Source organism: Chrysochloris asiatica, unplaced genomic scaffold (genome assembly GCF_000296735.1).
Source record: "Chrysochloris asiatica unplaced genomic scaffold, ChrAsi1.0 scaffold00335, whole genome shotgun sequence".
Lineage (NCBI taxonomy): Eukaryota > Metazoa > Chordata > Mammalia > Afrosoricida > Chrysochloridae > Chrysochloris > Chrysochloris asiatica.
Window position 1 is genome coordinate 1,396,002 of NW_006408853.1, and position 22,590 is coordinate 1,418,591.

Sequence of the window (22,590 nt, forward strand, 5' to 3'; positions counted from 1 at the left end):
CTGTTGGAGGCCACAGAACTCAAATTACACTTGAGGGGGCGGGAGGAGGCGTGAGGGCGGGCACTTGCTCTGCAAGTGGCGGGCTAGGCTCAACGCACACTCACAGCCAATGGAAATGGAGGGAGGGGCACAGCCGAGGATGAGGGCGGCACAGATTGGTGGGTACGGACGGGGCGGGGCAACAATGCGGGTCTGAGATTGATTGACCTAGGAGGACTCCGCGCAGAGACACCCTGGCGGCTGGCTGCTGGCTGCTGGCTGCTTCTTCGTATAGCTGGGTGCACTTCTGTGAGTCCACGCCCGCGCTCACTCTGGTCGAAACCCACGCTGGCCAGGGCGCCCACGCTCTCTGGGCTGCAGTCCACGCTAGCTCACTGTCTTTGTGTCTTCTCTCCCACCCCTCTTCTCCCCACTGCGGCCTCCAATCTCCGTGATGCCTCTGCGCCCCATTGCCGCCGCCTTCTCGCTCCGCCCGCGGCGCGCTGCTCGCTGTGGTGGTGGCGGCGGCGGTCTGTCTCCAACTTGGGCCTGAAGGAGGAAGAAAAGGAAGCGAGGCGTGTCCCCCTGCCCATGCAGCAGCCACGGCCCCGGATCCACCACGGTGCCAGTGCTGCCGCCCTCGCCGGAGCTAACGAAACCTGCATGGATGGGCATGGGCTTGAGAGCAGCACCTTCCTTCGCTGCCGCCGCCGCCAGGGCTGAGCAGCACCGCCGCCTCCAGCCCTGCCCACCGCCTCTGACTCTACTGCTGCTGCTGCTACTCAGCCTCGGGCTGCTACACGCAGGTAAGAAGCGCGGGGGAGGGGGGTCCCCCTAGCTCCAATGGCTTTGTTTCCGAAGAGACTGGTTCTAAAGCCATTGCCGGGGTGGAAGGCAGCGTGGCGCAGGAGAAAGGCCTTCCAAACCAGGCATGCACCTCGAGCCCGTTCTCAGAGGCGCGTCCTGGGCTCCTGTGGGAGGCCCCTTCCTTCCCACTCTCAGTTGGCTTGGACCGTTGATCAATCTCTCCGCAACACAGCTGCTTATCAAAGATTTAACGGGCGGAGGCTGCAGAGCTGCGATCCTGAGACAAATGTTCCGGATGCTTTATTGCTCTCTGCATTGGTGTTTACTGAAAGTCAGGCTCAGATCGGGTTTCCACTGCCGCCACCGCCTCCTAGGAGAGACAAGGAGCCTTGTGCTGCCTTTCTGAAGTTGGGGGAGAAAATGGGGGTGTGGGGGTGGCTACGAGAGGGAATCGCACCCAGTGGAAAGATTTCAGCCAGAGTTTGAAAACCCGAGGGTCAGTCTCGAAATAACCAAAACTTCGTTTGAACAGGGATTTCCTTCATATTTTCAAAAGCTGTGTTTAATTCTCCTTTCAACCTCCCTGGGTTTGTGGATTGCCGCGTGTTTTCGTTTGACAGAACTCCTACTGCTTTCTGAAGATCGCACTTTCGCTTTGAAAGCAGCAGTGTGGAATCTTTTTAGCAAAGCAGGCATAAAGATGAGTCTTCTAGCACGTGTGATAACCTCCTATTTTTCTAGGACGCTCTTGACAAAGACAAGCATCACATCTCAGGAGTTTGTATAGACAGTTTTTTTTAATGCCTGAAGTGAAGGGGAAATCTTTCATTTTGAGAGTGACTAGAACATTAAATAAATTTCTTTCCCTTTGATATCTTTTTGCCCTATATTTATATAACATAAGTCACAATACTCTGATTTTCAGAGTCTTGGACGTTAATGCCACCCAATTGTATAGAGCAGTTTTTATTTTTTAAATCATACCAAGTATCCTAAAAATAATAAGTCTTTTAAGTAGTGGGAACATGTGTAACATTTGAGGCAGCGACTTCATTTACATTGCATTATGATATAACATATGCATTTTAACACTCACTTGGGGGGAACGTAGACTGAAATCTTATTATTATAAAGTACAATAGCAAGTTTAGGGTGATTAAAACTTAGAATTACTGGTTTTAGAATCTTAGAAAATAATGGGAGTTGTTTACATTACATAAAAAGTGTTTCTTGATGTATCAAGATGTATCTGGAATATTTTGTGTGGAAAATGGATCAGGAGAGTTTGGTGTGAAAAAATGTGGGCCCATAATAACCTAGTAGCCCATTAAAACCATAGCTGTCTAGTGGATTCTAACTCATACATTAAATGAAATGGAAATTGAAGTGTTACGCAGAACTGTGCCCCTCTTGGCTGCTTGGATATTGTTTCCTATAGTTGTCATAGATTCCTATGACAGGCCTGCAATGTGGTCTTGAAGATTTCTTTGCTGGCCCAAGAAAGCATAAGAAAATTAAGGTGCCTTAGATCAAGAGCTTGTCATTTGAAACTCCTCTATGTCCTCACTTAACTCACCATTAGATTCAACCTGAAGTTGCTGTGTTGAGTGATTTCTGTGGATAACTTGTTGGAATGGAGCAGGAGCAATTCTTCTGATTATAGAAGAGCGCTCCTGTTCAGAGATTTCTTTTAAAGAGAGGTGCTATTGAAATGCAGGGGTTATGTATTAGAGCAGGGAACCTAGCTGAGTGCCTTCTGCAGATGGACTACCATATGTTTTATCGATATTATTAGCTTCAGCACCCCATATGGCTCCACATTTCTTTTAGTACACGTTAGCATATCTTGTTTCTTTTATTATAAGCTGGTGATTGTACTGCAAATCACACGTGTAGCCCTGGCAGTGAGAAACAGCATTTTGAATGGTGATGTTTTTATGTCTGAATCATTGAAGAGAGCTCTAGACTATGAAATCTTTTAGCACTTTCATTAGCTCAGATGAAAATATCACATTGATCATAGATGACCTGACCCCCAAACAGATTTGTGAAGCTACAAATTTTGAATTATGACCTTGGGAAATGAAAAGAGTGTTTTTATTTATTCCCACCCACCTCTCCCCACCCCCCCACCCCCCCTTAAAGCAAACTTTTATAATTCCTGAATGGAGATCCAATATGGGAGTTACTTGCTTACTCATATCCAACATGGCCTTCTTGGCTACATCTTTAGAATTATTTCTGCTCTGCATTGTCTTAGCCTTTTGATAAAAGGTTTACTTTACTGCTTGTAACAGTCGGAGGTGTGTAATGTCATTATAAATTCATGAAGCTTGGGTACTTCTGGGTGTATCCTACAAATTAGTCATTATACAAGAGCCAGTGATGGGACTGAAACTGCTGACCCAAACAACACTCACTCTCTGGCTTGCCCAATTCCCTCCCGTCAACACTATGAAGGCTGTTGGAACCAGAAGGCTGTTGGAAACCGTACCCAAAGCAGAGCAACCTAAGGAATTCTGTTTTATGTGGAGGTTTCTCAAAGGAATTAAATCTACCTGCTATGAACAAAGAAGGAATGGTGGAGCTGGGACTCTAAATTCAGATTCACTTCCTTTCTAAACAGTTGCAACTACAACTCCATGCTGTTCTTACTTTTGGTATTTTATGACTATTTGAAATAATTATACATAAATGCATGCTCGGATGGATTTTATAGACCATAAAAAGAACAAATAGGCACGCAAGTTTAGCGGAAAGTTCTTGTGCTGTCATTTATTTATAGTCTTAAGAGCTGTTTGTTACTGAGTGATCTTGGCCTCCTGCTTTTATTTCCTTGCTTTCTGCTCACTGTGAATCTGATTTTAAAAGAAGGGGAAAAGATAACATTTACTGTCATCTTCTTCAGCTATTAAGTACTGTTGTTAGGATTAGGAATTTGGGGTAAACATGACCTGTGGAGGAAGGAAGATAGAATCAGAGGGAAAACACCACATTTTAGGATTAATATAGTGTGGCTCTGTGAGTTAATGCGCCAGACTGCAAAGCCATTTGAACTGCAATGTTGCCGGTTCAAGCTCACCAGCAGCTCCTCGGAAACCCTATACATGCTTGCTATGGGTCGGAATCGACTCGACGGCACTTAAAAACATCATCCAACCAGGATGAGGCTATTATACCCTTTGCCACGGTTTTCCCATCTGCAAAATGGCTTTAATGCCTTTTGGGTTTTATTTTAGGTAAAAGTAGATGAAGATGACTTGATAACTATAAATACTAGAGAGAGGAACTTTAAAAGTATTGGAGCTACTTTGGTCAATTTCAAAATGAGCAAACATAAAATTGTCCAAGCGCTTAAAGGTGTTATTGTTTTGTCTTGTTTTAAGTGGGGCTTAATGATGACTTTAATTCCATAGCTCCAAAATATTAAAATGTTTTAATCTTCTCTTTTATTCAGGCTAAAGTGAATACCAAATCTAGAAAATAATATTTTTCCCCATTTGGTCTTTGAAATGTAAAACGTGATTGTGCCTCCTTCAATCCTTTTCTGCCAATGGAAGCCAGAAACAGAGATCGCAGGTTATTTATTCAGATTTAAAGACAGTTTACTTTGGAAAAAATGAAAATATATTTTAGGCAGTATTAGGGGCAGTTTTAACTCTTGATGAGCTGAAGAAATCTTACTAGTATCTGAAGTTGCTGCACGTTTATCTTGAATACTTTTTTAATCATATCTTGTGTGTTTATTAATTCTCTGTTAACTCCTTTTTCCCTCTCTTATCTAAAATACAAATTATTAGATATGTTATGATTGGGGAAAAAAAAATTACCAGGTCCATCTTGGAACAACAACTTCATTTCTCAGATGAGAATCCTAAAAACTTGAGAATAAGAGAGACTCTCAATAGCAAAAGATCTATAAGGAAAAGTAACAGAAAATGTTTGGTTTATTTCTGTAGAATTTGAGGTTGATGATGAAGAAAAATATTTCTCTTCTTGTTAAATCCATTGTGATCACTTTGTGGAGCAGAACATTAAACTGAAGCACACAACTCATCTGCTATTGGCACTTACTGGGCGTGTTTTTGTGCTTTGAATGTTTTTTAAGGTTTTTGTTTGAGAGTCAGCTAGAAAAGTGGCAAAGCATCATTTGGAAACTGATTTTTTTAACAGTAGGTAATTAGTAGTACATTTTAGGTTTGTTTAAATCATTAAGCTTACATTTGGCTTTTCTCAGTTTAAGGGAAAAACTGAGGTTAAGGTTAATATCACAAGAAATCTGTGTCCTATAGTTCTCTGCTTCTGTTTCTGGAGAAAAAAAAAAAAATGGATCTAGTAGAGTCATCAGTCTGCAGCGTAATAATGAGTTTTGTGTATATCCTTTACTTGTGGTCTGCTGGGGAACATGGATCCTCAAGTGATGGGGATGGTTGTTAAGATGTGTATACATAGATTATTGAGATAAGTCACTTTATATTTTCAAACAACATTTGCCCTTTATAGATACCAAGAGTTTCCATACAATTTGTTGATTAAAAATACATAAGGGAATTCAGATTCACTTATTACCTGTATTTTTCTTGAAATTGTCTGTGTAGTTGTATTAGAGCTGTTCACTGTACTATAATTTAGGGTTTTCTCCTTCCTAAAGTGGTTGTTGTTAAGTGCCTTTGTGTTGGTTCGGACTCATATAAATGCCCTGTATAGGTATTCCAAGGAGAAACTTGTGAGCTTGAACCACCAACCTTGAGTTTTAAACTGACCTTGCAGTCCAACACATTAGCCCGCAGCACCACACCAGGACTCCTCCTGCCTAAGGTGTGGAGGCCTTAATCATGGTGTTGTTCACAGTGTTTTTTTGTGTGCGTTACAGTGCTTTCTGCAACAAATTGTTTTATGTAATGAATTTTTCAAAATCAAAACAAAGATAATCATAGCTTTACTTTTTCCTTAGAGCAAAATCTGAAAAATACGCAACTTAATAGAATATTTCATTTAGCCTTCCGTACCATTTTAACCTACGAACACAGGACTGGACTCGTGTTCATTTGCAATAGCCCACACGTTAACATTTAGGTAAACTAGCTGCATGCAGTTTTTCCCTCAGTGTCTTAATTTGAGAGAGACACAGGAGCACAATGCAACCCTATTTCTGAAGGCCTTCTTAGAATAGAATATGAAATAGAACAAACAGTTCCCAGAGGAGAATGTCACTTTCCCATGTAATTCAGGAAGCTATGAAGCATTTTTAAATGTTTGGTCTTTTCTTCTTTCCCATAGGTGATTGCCAACAGCTGGCCCAATGTCGAATCCAGAAATGCACCACAGACTTCGTTTCCCTGACTTCGCACCTGAACTCTGCCATTGAAGGCTTTGACTCAGAGTTTTGCAAAGCTCTGCGTGCCTATGCAGGCTGCACCCAGAGAACTTCAAAAGCCTGCCGTGGCAACCTGGTATACCATTCTGCTGTGTTGGGTATCAGTGACCTCATGAGCCAGAGGAACTGTTCCAAGGATGGACCCACATCCTCCACCAACCCCGAAGTGACCCATGACCCTTGTAACTATCAAAGTCATGCAGGAGCCAGAGAACATAGGCGAGGGAACCAAAACCCTCCCAATTACCTTTTTTGTGGCTTGTTTGGAGATCCTCACCTTAGAACTTTCAAGGATCACTTTCAAACATGCAAAGTGGAAGGGGCTTGGCCACTCATAGATAATAATTATCTTTCTGTTCAAGTGACGAATGTGCCCGTGGTCCCTGGATCCAGTGCTACTGCTACAAATAAGGCAAGATAATTTTTCTTCTTTTCCTCTTATAACTTTAAAATGCTTGATTTTTCAGATATGTTTACAGCAAATTATAAAAGTCATAGTTTAAAAGGAACCTTGTTTATCTTGTTGGAAAGCAATCAAAAGGTTTTAATGAAAGATTTAATAAAAATCATCAGATTTTCAATAGGATTCTAGGACTTACTATAAAATGAGTCTAAATTTAAATACACAATCAGATAAACAATGAAAAGCAAATGATGAAATTGAGTTCTCTAGGGGAAAAGCAGGCTCGTTTAATTGGGGGGGAAAAGTACTTTTCAATCAGTGATGTTTTGAGTACATGAGTATGTGATTCTTCTAGAACAAATCTATGTCCACATATATCAGACTGATTGAAGTGGGTGTTCTGAATAAAGGAAGCTATGAAGTCCAAGGCAATGAGCTATCAGGAAATATTTTTTATTGGAAATTTGGAAACTGTAGCAAAATGTCATGGCTATAAGCCAGATTTCCAATGGCAAACACACAATGGTATTTTAGTTACTAACGTTACTAACTAACCAAGGAAGTTAAGAACTGGATATTGCAGAACAGTGATGTATTATCCCAGGAAAATCTCAGGACCTCAGGTTAACATTTTAAGTCAGAAACTGAAGGAAAAGCTGACAAAATTCAACATAACCCACCTAGCTGCCAGTGTCTGTGGTCCATGTGTTTTGCAATGTTTCTTTGTTTTAAAAAAACTAATACTGTGCAGAGGTACTCTAAGCCTTCTTTAAGGTGCCAGTATCTTAGTGGATGTAGGTGGAAAGAGGTTGAATTGGGCTCCCAGTTGCCAGTCAGTTCTAATTCAGTCATTAGTAAATAAAGAAGTCATAAATGGTTTTCCACAAAAATCCATGACCCAGGTAACCAGCTCCTTGTTAACCCCTACTGAAAAATTACACAGACCATCTCATCTTGCTTAATTTCCTGTATTTATTGTGCCTATTTATAAGTTGGTTGAAGCTAAAATATTAATTGACTCGCATTAAGCTTTTTTAAAACTCTACAGCTTCTTTCTAATCCAAATGTGTGGTGTATTTCTTTAGTGGATTTAAATTATTTTACTTGGCATTTTGTGAAGGGAATTTTACAAGACCTGGAGTCACCATGGAATGTGACAAATCTAAGATAAGATGTCATTGCTCGGAACAAAGAAGAGCATTACACTGGTCCGGACAAAATGTTTACACTTCAACTCCCAGTCAAACCCCAAATTTGCCTTTTGTCTTACTAAATCCTACAACTCAAAACATAGTTTTTTTCCGTCAGTTTTTTATGTCTGCAGATAATTTCTATATGGTTATCAGAATATATGTTCGCTCTAAGTTACAATATGAAGCATAAACCAATTATGAAGTTACAGGATAAAACTGGGCCCAAATTCCACATTGTCAGGAAGTTTATAGGGTGCATGAAACCTGGGAGTAGTCTCTGGGAAATAGTTGTTGTGCCCTTGAGTCTGTTGTGACTTATAGTGAACCCGGCATAGGGTTTCAAGTGTGCCTGGTGGGTTTGAACTGCTGATCTTGCAGTTACCAGTTTAGTGCTTATCCTGCAGAGCCTCACTAGGGCTCATAACACTGGAAATTCTAAAAGAAAGTTAGTTGGGAATGCAGAAAGTCTTCACTCATTGTACAAATAATTGAGGACTTGGAGAGATGGGTAGCCTCTAGACAAAACTATTGAGATTAGTACTGTTTTATGGGAGAATATAGATTCTTTTCACAATCCTAAAGATTTATTTTCTATGTCTTCCATAACCTCCCATGTTAATTCTAATTTTAAAGTCAGCCTATCAAAAATTCTATACTTTTTACAGACTATGGTGAGAAATATTTGGGGAACTATCTTATAAATTTTACCATTTATATAAATGACGTAATGTATACTGAAGTAGCGTAGTGGTTACGAATGCGAGCCACAAGGTCAGCAGTTCGAAACTACCAGCTGTTCCGCAGGAGAAAGTTGATGCTTTCTGCTCCTGTAAAGATTTACAGCCTCAGAAACCCTGTACAGGGTCGCTATGGGTCGGAACCGACTCCACAGCACATAACAACAAAAACAACATACTGAAGTACTTAATATCATTCTATTTCAGTTGTGGTTGAATTTATTTTTAGAAAATAAAAAATACAACTTGGTGTTCTACATAGCTCTGGTAAGAATCAAAGATTTTACCCATTCCATAAAGGAGTTGGGGGAGGGTAGAACACAGAGTTGTCTTCTGACATAATTGAAGTAGACAATGAGAACACTTGATCTTTAGTTGCTTTACTGGAAAGTATTTCCCCACATCTGGTGACCATGCTGTTCAGCAACAAAGTACTCTGATTTCACGACAATCGTAGTCATCATCATCTTTCCTTTTTGTACCTCTCTCCAAAACTCTCCTGAAAACATCTGGAAGTTTCTCTTGACAACCTTTCTCAATGCTTCTAGGACTTGTGCTGCTAAAACAAAACCAAAGCCTAAAATCTTGCAGTACAGTTTCCTTTCCCTTCTTTAGAACCAAAATAAATCTTTAAAGATCCTCAGCAACACTGTAGGGTAAGCATTGACCCGCTAATCTCACGGTCAGCAGTTCGAAACTACCAGCTGTTCCGTGGGAGAAAGATGAGACTTCTGCTCCCGTAAAGACCACAAGGTATGCAGTTCAAACCCTTGGAAACCCTTGGGTCACTATGAGTTGGAATTGACTCAACAACAGTGGATAGTGTGAGAAAAATTAAAGCATTATTAGGCAAAAAGTTAAGTCTAATGAAGTAGGTTCCAAAGATCTGATCATTCCCTTGATGACTACTGCAATGCTTTTAAAATGAATTCTTTCATCTGATTGTATTTGTGTGTCCCAGCTTTATTGATGCCCATCCAGTAGCCATATAGTCAACTGCCCCATGTGTCAGAGCAGAACTGTACTCTATAGGATTTTCAATGGGTGATTTTTCAGAAGTAGATCACCATGCCTTTCTTTCAGGGAGCCATTGGTGCACTCAAACTACTAAACATATACATGTTCAGCAACAAAGTACTCTATGATTTCACGACAGTCATCTTCGTCATCATCTTTCCTTTTTATATACATAACCCTGCCCCCACCTCCACTATTGATTGAATAAGGGTGTGGCGCTGTGGGTTAAATACACCAGACTACAAAGCCATTTGAAGTACAAGGTCAGTGGTTCAAGCTTACCAGTCGCTCCTTGGAAACCCTACACAGGGTTGCTATGGGTCAGAATTGACTCAACGACACTTAACAACACCAAGGAGCGCTGGTAACGTAGTGGTTACGAGTCGGGCTGCCAACCTCAAGGTCAGCAGTTCGAAACTACCAGCGGTTCCACAGGAGGAAAATGAGGTGTTCTGCTCCCGTAAAGATTTATAGCCTCAGAAACCCTGTGCCAAGGTCACTATGAGTTGGAACCGACTCCACGGTACCTAAAAACAACAACAAACATTATAGATATGTTATCATCTCTGTGGTCAAGCATTTTTCATGTGCTCAATGTCCTGAGATATAAAAACTGACCTTTATTATAGTAGAGACTGTGTTTGTGTATATACATATTATATAGATGCACACACAGTGATATTGAAATTGTTCTATTTAAATGTGCATTCATTTTACTGCTTTCTGCCCTGAACTGAGGTTTTGGACCTGGAGCATATCATAAGAACCTGCTCTACACCTGTCCTGTTGAGCAAGCTGATCTTTGTGAACTCTGCCTGCCCCTGAATTGCCCCCCTTTCTCTCATCCCAAAAAGACAAAGCAGAAGGAGAAATATAAACAGTAGAATGAAAGAAAATGGAGTCATCTCTACTCAGTGGGCCATTTGTTACGTTTTTGCCCTTTTCCATATGGTAAGTGGTGCATTTAGGGCAGGATGTTGTTGGTATGTGCCGTGGAGTCGTTTCCAACTCATAGCGACCCTGAACAGGGTTTCTGAGGCTATAAACCTTTACGGGAGCAGAAGCCTCATCTTTTTCCTGCGGAGCAGCTGGTAGTTTCGAAGTGCTGACCTTGAGATTAGCAGCCGGATTCGTAACCACTATGCTACAGGATAGACCTACAGTATTTGGTGTTGTCTTCTTTTGTCTGCTATTCCTTGCTATTCCCCCTCCCCCTGCCCTTCTCCCTGGTAAACATAGAGCTGGTTTTCCAGTTAGTCATGGTGTGCATAGGTATGCTTTCTCAGGGCCACTTTGTTTTTGTTTATGCCCTTCACCATTTTTATTACACTCCTTCTCTTCAGGGGAGTCTGCAGCAGTTAGCCACCTTGCCAGGTAGACATAGGGAAGCCAGGACTGATTTTTTTCATCTCTCTACCCTGGGGGTTGCGTACCCACACACCTCAATTGCATTCCCCATCAGCTCTGGGCCATCTTTCCCACCTGTGGCTGTGTAAGACAGCTACAGACATGCAGGCACTAGGGATGAAGGAACTGGCAGGCTGCTTAGAGCAAGCATCTTGGAACTGGCAGGGTTAGCTACACTGGAAAGAAACACAGTTTTTGTTGGGGAGGAGATAGCCTTTACTGTATAGGCTCCAGAGAGAACATGTTGCAAGTTCTCTGTGCTTCACACAGTGCATTAACCAGATTATCTGCTGTGGCAATGCTTGGCTTCTCTGACTTCAATTCTACATCCTCTGACAACCACCCCAAGCCTCAGTGTCTTTTGTTGTTGTTGTTGTTGTGTGCCCTGGAGTTGGTTCCAACTCATAGCGACCCTGTACAGGGTTTCCGAGGCTGTAAGCGTTTACGCGAGCAGAAAGGCTCTTCTTTCTCCCGTGGAACAGCTGGTAGTTTCAAACTGCTGACCTTGAGATTAGTAGCCCGATCATAACCGCTACACAGTTTCTTTTAGGTTTGTTCTATGTGTCTCTGTAGCTAAATGAAGTCAGTAAAGATTTATGTATGCCATGATTACAGAAGATGGCTTAGGACTTCTTCAGTTTATGTACTTTACAAATGTATTTCTGATAGCATTCATTGAAATCACCAGTCTCTCAAATACATTTATAACGATTCCCTTTCTTAAAATTTTCAGAAATGCATTTTTTACTAAATCACACATCTAAGCAATGGCAAAGTCTAAAAAAACTTTTTTAAAAGTAATTTGGATGCCTCTGTTTTATTTTCCTTTTTTATCAATCTAGTTTTCTTACCCCATCCCTCAATATCAGTAAAACAAAGAATGGGGTAGAATATTGGGAATGACAAAAATTCGTTTTGCAGTTTTTCTGCTATGATCTTTGAACTTGATCAAACCAGATGACTGTTGGGCAGCAGAGTGGGTACTCCAAGATGCCTTGTGTGGTGGTCTTGCTGCTGCCATTCTCCTAGCCTTGGACCAACAGCTCTCTACAAGTCACATGGGGAGTAACATTCAATGTCTGTTAAAGCTAGTGGGTTAACTTACCATGCCCATCAGGCATTTTATGTTATATACCATGGTAAACATATATATGTGTTTTCAAACAGATTATATTATCCCTCAATTTCAAACTCCATTGCTACTTGCCTAGGAACTACTGAAATTTTCCATGGTTGATGATAATCGAGATACAGAAAGACTTCTTTTGTTCTTGCTTAATATTTTCCTCAAACTATAGCTGAAGGTTTTCCCTTGTGAGCAAACACCCATTTGTTTGTTTGCTCCTAGAGTGCTAGTATTAGTTTGGTCCACTGGTCCTTTCTGATGCCCCTTAGCTTGTCGTCAACAGTGTGCAGGCATATAAAAGCCAGTGTTCTGGATTATTCTCTGTTTACAACATCAGGGCCAGATGTGTCTGCATTGCAAAGACTTTTCAACTGTCATTTTCAGCATGTCTCTAGATCAAGATTTGCAAATCTATCCTTTCTTAACACCCAGCCTTGGTACATTTTTTGTAGCCAAATTTTTGCTACCCCATTATGTTTGGTATCTTTAGGGAAAGTATAAGATGTGAGCTGTACAATAGTGATCATTCTTACTTATATGGAATGAAGAAGATATTCCTTCCTTCCATTGGTGGGATTGTATTTTGAATATATGTATACCACTCTTTTTATTTTTTTTACATTTTTTATTGTGATTTGAGTGAACATTCATAGAACAAATTGGTTTTCCAGTAAAGAATTCATACACCTGGTTTTACCACATTGATTGCAGTCCCCACTTCCTTCCTCTGTTTGCTATTTCCGTTAGCCCTTTCTCGGCCCTTCCTACCTTCTGATCTTTATACCTTTTCATCTTGTGTGGTTGATTGTTCTAAGGAGAAAGAACCTCCCTGGTGTTAATTGTTCACCCATGACCTGTCTATTGTTTGGCTGAAAGTTGAACCACTGGAGGTGGGTTCAGTTTCAGGCCTAAAGAGTGACCAAGGGAAATAAACACAGTTCTTACATATAGTGGTGTTCTAGAGGGGACACATGATATTTTCTTTGGGAATATATCCTCTACGGTATATTTTTCAAGCAAGGGTATCTTTATATGGAGTCCTAGTGTGGCACTGTGCTGGACTGCAAGATTGGTTTGGACCACAAAGTCAGTGGTTCATAGTCAGCAGCTGCTGCTTGGAAACGTATACAGGGTCGCTATGGGTCAGAACCAAATGGAGGGCATTTAACAACTTAACAATACGTCTATATTGTCCTTATGCATAAAAGTATGTCATGAAAATGAGTCTTTTCATTCTCCAAAATGAAGAGATGTACAAGATGCTAGCTAGTAGATGCAGTCTAAAAACTGTTCAAAGTTTGTATATTTCTAGTTTCTGTGTCCCTACATTTTAAATCACCCCAACCATGTGCCACTCCCACCGTCCCAGAAGTGGTTTGGAAGAAGTTGGAGGGCCTTAGTAACCCCTATCTATCTATATATATATGAAATTAACCTAACAGCTTCCTGAGCTATGCAGGACCAGGAGGTTGCTGTGTCTTGTGCAGCTTTAAACAAATCCCCATTCCTCCATAGTTAAAACCAGAGGCAACAGGCCAAGTCTGATACACAGCTGAGAGTTAGGACTTGTTTTTCTGTCATGTTTCCAAATGTGCCTCTCCTGTTTTAAAAAAAGATTTTTTAAAAAAACTTTTTTTTTTGAGTCAACATTTTTAGGGGAAGGGGCAAACATTTGGTACTTTTTTTTGTCTTTTCTGGGATTCAGTTAATACAAACCAAACATTTGCAGCCCACGTGAAATGTGGCATATGCAAAGTTACCTGCAGTATTGAACAATGAGAAATGCTTCCTTACCCATTTTGTCTTTATTTGTTTTTAACTGCAGTAGAACTTGCTCTTCCACTGTTTTGAATGTTGTGTTCTTGTGGGTGGGGTAACTAACAAGAAAGACTTAAGACACATGTAAGATAGAGAATTTAACTGGACCACCTTGCAGTAAAAATACAGTGCTGTTGGGTCTAGGAAGAACTTCAGGTGAAACTGGTTCTGTGGGAGAGGTCTTCTTTATGCTCCAGTTAGCTGGTTATTTTAAGACTTGGAGCCAAAAGAAGGTTTAGCCTATTCTACTGGGGTGCTTTCATGTTGGAACATATTATATATACTGTGGGTGGAATCAATATGATGGCATTTAAACACTAATTTCTCATCTGCTCTGCCTGTGATCCTGAAGTGGAGAGCCAGAAGTTAGTCTTCCTATTTAGAGGGTTGTTTGTACACATACGTTAAATCATGTGCTGATGGGGTGTTGTTGGTGTGCCCCCTCTCTCTGCTCAAGGAAATGAAAACAGAAGGATACTGTTTTGTAGCATTGCGGTTAACTGGCTTTCTGAAATATATGGTCACCACTTCTGACCATCATATTCTGGAATTCTTAAGCCTTTTATTTTTTCTTTTTTTAAGCTATGGGAACTTGAAACTGAGCCTGAAGTGACAATGTGGGTGTATTGTGGACACCTTCAAACCCTTTTAATATTTTGCTCTCACTTCTCAAAGTTAAAAATGATCAAAGAAGCTATGGTTCCCCGATCCCCTTTGCATCGAGGAATAGCTCCCCTTCACATTGGTGAACAGCTGTGCTAAACCTAGGCCCAGAGCATTTGTCCACAGTCCCCAGTGGAGTTAGGATCCATGGCCCGCCCACCTGCCCCAATCCCAACTAGGAGGGGATGCCTGTGAAAGCAAGACTTGCTAGGACAGATTCCTGCCCCTAGAGTTACTGCCTCTGGGCCTAACTCTCGCATTTCAAAATATTTTTAGCCTCTGGTCTGAAGCACAGTGGCAGCCTAGGCCTGTAACACTGTTCACACATGCCTCGGTTCAAATCTAGAATCACAGTGAGTGCCTACATTTGCTGGCCTTCTCATAATGAATGCAAAGTCTGAAGACAACAAACAAGCTGGTAGAGAAGTTCCCTGTAGAGTTTGGAGTGTATGACCCAAAGACCTTTTCTCCTTAAGCTCAGCAGAGTCTCATACAAAAGAAAGCTAGCCAATTTCCCTGTCTCTGAGCCTGTTAATGCTTTTCCAGCTATCCTTATTTTAAGTATACAGAGGTTACTTAGTAGAAGTCTTTGTTTCTGTGCCTGTCCTTTTTATGTATCATCCCTGGATCTGATTCATTTTTCACTCTCATAGGCTCTTTTGCAGCCATCGAGCTCAAAGTTTCTTCCCTGGACCACCCTAGCAGCCGTCAGCTGTGCGTGCCCTTCCCTTTCTAGTTTGGTTTCTTCTTTCTCTGTCTGCTGCCAAGTTACTTGCCAGTAGCCAACACAGCCCCTGTTCTTGCATGCATTTCCTAGGGCAGTGTTGGAGAGTAATTCTGATCCATTCCATGTTTCTGGAATCCTGTTGGAGCTCCTAGTACAGAGCTCTATGGGAAGTGACATCGAAGTGATGGTGGTAGTACTGGTTGCCATGGTTTTGATTCCAACTCGTATTCTGTGACCTTTGAGCAGTAGGTCAGCTGGTCTGTCTTCCAGGCATCCTTGAGTGGGTTCGAACTGCCATCCTTTCTGCTAATAATAGTCCAACCCTTGTTTGGGCCACCCAGGTACAGCGACACAAGAATAGATAAATCTACTTTGATCTCTTTTGGGGACAGATTTTTAGTCTTCTGGTCCAAAAGGAGTCTAGAGTATAGTTTATAATCTGCTGCCTCCCTCTTAAGCACATGGTCTTGTTCTAGTCCAATGAAATTATTTAACAAAATATTCTTAGTGGGTCTTGAATTCTCCATTTCTGTTGTTGTCGTTAAGTGCACTTGAGTCGGTTCCAACCCATACTGACCCTGCGTAGAGTTTCCGAGGAGTATTTGGTGAGTTTGAACTGCCAGCCTTGTGGTTCACAGTCCAGTGGTGATCCACAGTGCTATGCCAGAGTAGATAGATGTTTAATACATAGACTGAATAATGATTATTATAAACTTATGTTCACATTCCTTGAACTTCTCACAGCTTCCTAACAGAATCCACCATTCGTTGTCAGTTTGTCGAACTGTGATAATTTACATGTTACTGTGATCAAATATCTCTTAATTCAACTTCTTAAATATGTATAAATTCCCTCTTGGGTTTTGTATGAAATTGTTCAGACAGAAAGTTATTCTAGATGAATAAACAGAATACTGTTTGTCTGCCCCACAAAAGGAAAACAACACAGTGTTCTCCCCGTCTTATGTAACCCACAGATAGCATTTGCCTCCCTGGGGCTTGGATGGAGCAGTCTGCCCTGGCCGTATTTCCCAATTACACTCAGAAGATAAGATGAGGTAGGATCAGGAAGAGGCTTGCAGTGCCTACATAGGCCTCTGATTGCTTTTGGTACCTCAGACTTCATAGAAGTAAAGCATTAGACTTTAAAAAGGATGCAGATAGAGCATCCTTTTTTTTTTTTTTTTTTCCCTTTGATGCATTTTCTTTTGTTGGGATGGTCTCTGTTTTGTTTACCCTAGAGGACTGATTGTAGAGACTATGCAAGGAGGCTTCAAAAAAGTTGTTGAAAAATGTCTTTTATCTTTTAATTACATTTTTCTTCATAGTCCTGAGAGTGACCCTGTGAGTGGCAGAGCACCTAACAACAACATGCCATTTGTGTGAGAGTAAAAAGGGCCAGGGCACAGTGTTCTCTTTTTATTTGCTGTTAAGTATCATCGAGTGTTCTGACTTAACAGAGACCCAGGATAAGGTTTCTAAGGAGTGGCTGGTGGGTTTGATCTACTGACCTGTGGCTACCAGTCCAGTGCTTACCCTACAGTGCCATTTTATTTAACCCTTTAATTGCACCCAGTGTATATGGTAAAATAGACATATTGTTGTTGTTGTTGTTGTTATGTGCCATCTAGTCGGTTCCGACCCATAGCGACCCTGTACAGGGTTTCCGAGGGTGTAAATCCTTACGGGAGTAGAAAGCCTCATCTTTCTCCCGCGGAGCAGCTGGTAGTTTCGAACCGCTGACCTTAAGGTTCGCAGCCCGATTCGTAACCACTACGCTACCAGAGCTCCTTAGACATATTAGTTATACAAAATAAAATTCATTTTAATTTCCTTGATGCAGCAGAATTTTAACCAGCTACTTATAAACATTCTCTGTGTTCCAAGCAGATTTCTTTGATTATTTGTTTAGTTTGCTGGCTCATTTTAATCCAAGAGATGTGAGCTCCTCGATCTAAGAGTCCAGTTCTGGTATTTAAGGATTCCAGTAAGGTCCTGCACTTGTAATTCCAAATGGCCTGATTAAACTCCTCCAGTAAATGTTTCATCCAAAATACAATGAGCCCAACCTTTGGGAAATTCTGCTCTTCTGAAACCTATGTTCAGCAGTCTGCAAGACTATGGTGCCTTGAGAAGATCTCTCTGTATCTCTGTGTGAGGCGGTGGGGTGGGGTAGGGTGGTGTTCTTCTTTGCTGTGTGCCTTGCTTTTATTTAATGTACTTCTTATTTTTTTGGCCTGGTGGGAGGAGAGGCAGATGCCTCTTAGTAGTGCTATTTCACAGCAAACCCCTTAAGTCCTTATTGTAGAAAGGTTGATTTGTAGCCGCTATCTCTCCCTTCTTAATAGACCTTGTGGGTGGTAAAGATCACAGCGAGTGAACCATTAAAAATGGATGAGGAGAACTGGAATAGTTGTCTAAGGTAGATGGTTAAGAAGGACTGGGTGGGGGAGGTTTAACAAAAGGCATTGATGTTTTAAATGCACAGAAATGCCATCCATCAATAATAAATGGTGTGGCATAGAACAAATGTGCCAAATTGAGTTATTATAGCATATGGATCAGTTCATAGAGGGAAAGTACATAGCATATAGCTGGTATTCAAAATTTTCTGTCTGAGAGCTTTTGAATATAATTCTAAATATCTTAGTTGTGCTCACCAATAGCTGCTAGTTGGAATATGAAAAGTTTGGTATTTCCAAAAATTCCAATTAAACTTTGAATGGTTTTACATTAATTTTTACATGATTAAGAATGAATAAACTTTGTTTTTCCAAGAACTGAAAGTGAATTTCTGACCCTTCGTGACCGGGTGCTTGTTTTTTAAGTGCTCGAGTTATGATTGTTATAAGGAATGAAATTGCATTACAGAACTTAAGTCATGTGAAACTGTTAACCCAGTGTTTTCTGCATCTGTGTTGATTATATCTAGGTTCAGTACATACTGAATACTACAAAGGGCCACTCAGAAAGCCCTCCTCAGACTTTGGCCTCAGTTCTTCTCCCTCAGCATTTTGAATCAAGGCGTAATATTATACATATGTTCTGTGTGAAATAATCTTGTCCAGTTGGGAAACAGGAGAAATACGTATTGACCTCAGTGTCTCAGAGAAAATCACTTCTAGGAAAATTGGAAAGACAGTGACAAATCTTAGGTAAACTGGTATCTTGTTAGTCTAGATAATAGAGTAGCAATCAACCCTTTTACTTGATTTCTGTAGATGTTTGGGAGCTACTGTTAAATGTCACTGACAGAGCAGAGGACAGTAATGTGCAAGGTGTTTGAAATGACTATGTAGTTCCTGAGTTGGAATTGGTGCGCTTAATGAAAAAAAAAACAGACTTGGGGAAGACATTTGGAACTAACTGTTTCACTTATGTTCATATTGATGCTTGCCTTTTTGGAAACAACTTATTTTGCATTGGATATCTCAGCTTTGTCATCCTATCCAAACTAATTTCTTTTTGACTTTCCTAATGTGAACAAAAAATGCATTATGCTCTTGCAAATAATGCCAAATTGGTTGATATTTGAGGTTTGTTAGACTAGAAAGACAGATTACTTAGCTGTTATAGAAGAGTGTTTACTCTTCGAATGTGAATGTTGTAGTTGAGAATGAGGATGTGATTTTATGAAAAATCTATTGTTGTTGGCACTGTGGAATAAGTGCTGGACTACTAACCACAAGGTCTGTGGTTCAAACTCACCAGCCACTCCCTGGAATCCTATACAGGGTCACTATGAGCTGGAACTGACTTGCCGGCACTTAGCAACAATATACTATTAACTTCCAACTTTTCCAGGTGCAGAATTTTCTTGAATTAATCTTGTCACTTCCAAGAGGTCCCAGCCACTCTTGAAAAGCACTCATCAAACTGACTTTAACCAAAAAGGTCAAACCCAAACCACTGTCATTGAGTAGATTCGGACTCATAGCAACACGCTGTAGAACAGAGTAGAAATGTCCCCTTATGGTGTCCAAGACTGTAATTAATCTTTATGGAAGCAGATTGCCCCGTCTTTCTCCCACAGAGCAGCAGGTGGGTCCAAACCACTGCATTACCACCAGGACTTCTTCAAACTGACTTTAGAGCCACCAAATAAATCTATTTTATAGTCCCATTAGATACCTACCTTCAAATCCCATTCACTTTGGAAGGTCCTACAGTTGGGTGGACAAAAAATGTCCTGAAATCATCTCTAGTACAACTCCTTTGGGTTGTTGCAAAGGTGTTGAAATGTGAGAAGGCTGGTAGTGAAATTAAATTGTGGCTCAGGGTAATTAGGGAGGGAGAAACTCCAGCATTTTCATAGAGCATTGTCTGGCCTTGGCTGCAGCTGCAAACAACGGATATGAATTTAACCAGTTGCTACAGTGCAGCTGGTTCAGATCTGGCTTTATAACTGGCTGAAGTAAAATGAAATGGCTGGAAAATTCCAGTCAAGTAACACCAGTGGGAACACGTGGAATTAAATACTATGAGCAAATGCTGGCCGAGTTGGAGAAAAAAACTTCAGACATAAACTTGAGCGGGGTGGTGAGGTAGAGAGAGTAAGGGGAAGGGCTCACTTTCTGGCCTTTATAACAAGGGTTTATTGTTTTCATTAGTTCCCTTGCAGGAGGTAGAAGGTTTTCTCCATCCAGAACAGTTGGTGGACTTTTGGCTTGTCTACTTCTTCCTTAACAAAGTCACTTGAAATTTTTTTGTTGTTGTTGTTCCTTCAAGAGGGAAGAAATACAGAAGCTATTACTCAGTTACTGACAATATATATAGTTTTAAATAAAGTTTTATTTTTCTTTGGTGAGGTTTCCCCATCTTGTGTGACACAGAAATCTTTGCATTTACCTGCCTTCTGCCACCTGGCCCAGAGAGGTGTTGGGTATGCTGGAGGCAAAGATTCTGTTTTGTTGTGTTGTGTTAAATAACCACTGTTATGATTCTTTCTGTAGGGACAAAAATGAATTTGTCAAAAGGAGGTTTTGTATTGTTAGATGTTTTTCTCTATGAAGTATCTGTCTATTAATTGTAGAATTTAGAGTGGGCTGTGGGTAAAAACATTTGCTGTAACCAAGATTAGGGTATTTTATTTCCTGCCAGTGCTTTGGAGCTCTATTTGCTGAGTGATTTCCCTGTCACAGGGATTAGCCAGTGATGTGAAACATTTGATTAAGGGACTTAGAGAAATCTTTCCTAAGGCACACGATGGGGAGCAGTTGCTGGGAGGCTCTCTCATCAACTCTCTGCTTATACATGCACTATTTCTGTTTCTTACGTTTGTAGTGATGGGTTCCTGGGATAGAATCAAAATTATTAAAGTTACATTGTTAATTAAGCTCTTTTAAGTTTCTATATGACTTAGAAAAGATCTTTTTTTTTTGGCCTCAAGAGCTGTGGCGTACTGTAAGATAAACACTGGACTGCTAACCATTAAGTCAGCAATTCAAACCTACTAGCCACTCCATGGAAACCCTATACAGGGTCGCTGTAAATGGAAATGGACTTAACAGCACTTAACAACAACAACATATATTGCAGCTTAGAAAGAGATATAAATTATCAGAACAGTTGCCATGGCATCAATTCTGACTCATGGTAATTCCATGTGTGTCAGCATAGAACTCCATACAGTTTCCCAGTGGCTGATTTTTCAGAAGTAGATTGTCAAGCTTTACTTCTAAGGTACCTCTGAGTGAACTCACACTCCCAACCTTTTAATTACCAGCTGAGTATGTTAACCATTTGCACTGTTTTTAGGTTCTGTCGAGTTGATTCCAACTTGCACTTGACTCCATGTGACAGAGTTTGAACTGTCTCAAAGGGTTTCCTAAGCTGTAATATCTCCAGGAGCAAAGAGTCAGGTTTTATTCCTGAGGAGCTATATGGTGGATTTGAATTACCAAATTTTTGATTAGCGTTCTGGTATTTTAACTGTTGTACCACTAGGACTCCTTGCTCTACTTGAGGGCTACTTAATATGCATAGTTTTGTTTTTCTCTCCTGAAAGTGATGTCATTCATGAGGGAGACAGTAGCAAGTGTTTAGACAATTCTGTCTTAAGCCATTTGACTCTAAAATGAAAAAGAATTCTTGTTATGGAGCATTATACCATTCGGTTTTCCTCTAGTCATGTTAAACTTTTGTACGTGTTCTTTCCCGCAGATCACGATCATCTTCAAAGCCCAGCATGAGTGCACAGATCAGAAAGTGTACCAAGCTGTGACAGATGACCTGCCGGCTGCCTTTGTGGATGGTACCACCAGTGGTGGAGATGGTGATGCCAAGAGCCTGCTTATTGTGGAGAGGGAGAGTGGCCACTATGTGGAGATGCATGCCCGCTACATTGGGACCACGGTGTTTGTGCGGCAGCTAGGTCGCTACCTGACCCTTGCCATCCGGATGCCCGAAGACCTGGCCATGACCTATGAGGAAAGCCAGGACCTGCAGTTGTGTGTGAATGGCTGCCCCCTGAGTGAACGCATTGATGATGGGCAGGGCCAGGTGTCTGGCATCCTGGGGCACACCCTGCCTCGCACCACCTTGCCGCAGACCTGGCCTGGCTATACACTGGAGACAGCTAACACTCGATGTCATGAGAAGATGCCAGTGAAGGACATCTATTTCCAGTCCTGTGTCTTCGACCTGCTCACCACTGGTGATGCCAACTTCACCGCCGCAGCCCACAGTGCCTTGGAGGATGTGGCGGCACTGCATCCGAGGAAGGAACGCTGGCACATCTTCCCAAACAGTGGCAACAGGGCTCCCCCAGGAGGCAGCGACTTTTCTGTCAGTTTCGGACTCACATGCTTATTCCTCATTGTGTTTTTTTAGGGGTTGTCTTTTTGTGTTTTTTGTTTTTTTGTCTATAACAGAATTTAAAAATATATATTGTCATAATATATTGAGTAAAAGATAAGAGTATATATGTATATACCATGTATATGACAGGATGTTTGTCCTGGGACACCCACCAGATTGTACATATTGTGTTTGGCTGTTTTCATATATGTTGGATATAGTGGTTTCTGATTGTAACGATTTTGTTTTGCAGTTTTGTGAAATGTTTTATAATGTCCCTGCATGGGGACCTGTTAGAAAGCACTTTATTTTTTATATATTAAATATTTATGTGTGTACGTGGTTAGTATGTATAGTCCATATACACAGACACCATACGCAGCACTCCCTTTGAAATAACATTGTTCTTAGCTAATCTTGGCTGTCTTCCTGCCTTTCCCCATCGCTAGTGATTCACCATAGTGTGCAGTTTTCCTCTTCTGCCTCCTGGTGAAACTGCTTCATTCCTTTGAATATGTCTATATCCCTTCTTCTGCCC

General features: G+C 41.0%; 1 protein-coding gene across 1 annotated transcript; it reads left to right on the plus strand.

Annotated features, from left to right (window-relative positions):
• The first annotated feature begins 541 nt into the window (after positions 1-541).
• RGMB (repulsive guidance molecule family member b) lies at positions 542-22,085 on the plus strand. The gene is made up of 3 exons (XM_006875696.1): positions 542-785; positions 6,067-6,575; positions 21,417-22,085. The coding sequence occupies exons 1-3, from the start codon at positions 647-649 to the stop codon at positions 22,083-22,085; spliced, it is 1,317 nt and encodes a 438-aa protein (XP_006875758.1). The 5' UTR covers positions 542-646.
• Positions 22,086-22,590: the final 505 nt, after the last annotated feature.

Excerpts from the sequence above, each read along its gene's own strand:
- RGMB (XM_006875696.1), top strand. The coding sequence starts at position 647 with ATGGGCATGGGCTTGAGAGCAGCACCTTCCTTCGCTGCCGCCGCCGCC. Across the intron at positions 786-6,066 it reads CCTCGGGCTGCTACACGCAG|GTGATTGCCAACAGCTGGCC; the intron begins GTAAGAAGCGCG and ends TCTTTCCCATAG. Across the intron at positions 6,576-21,416 it reads GTGCTACTGCTACAAATAAG|ATCACGATCATCTTCAAAGC; the intron begins GCAAGATAATTT and ends TCTTTCCCGCAG.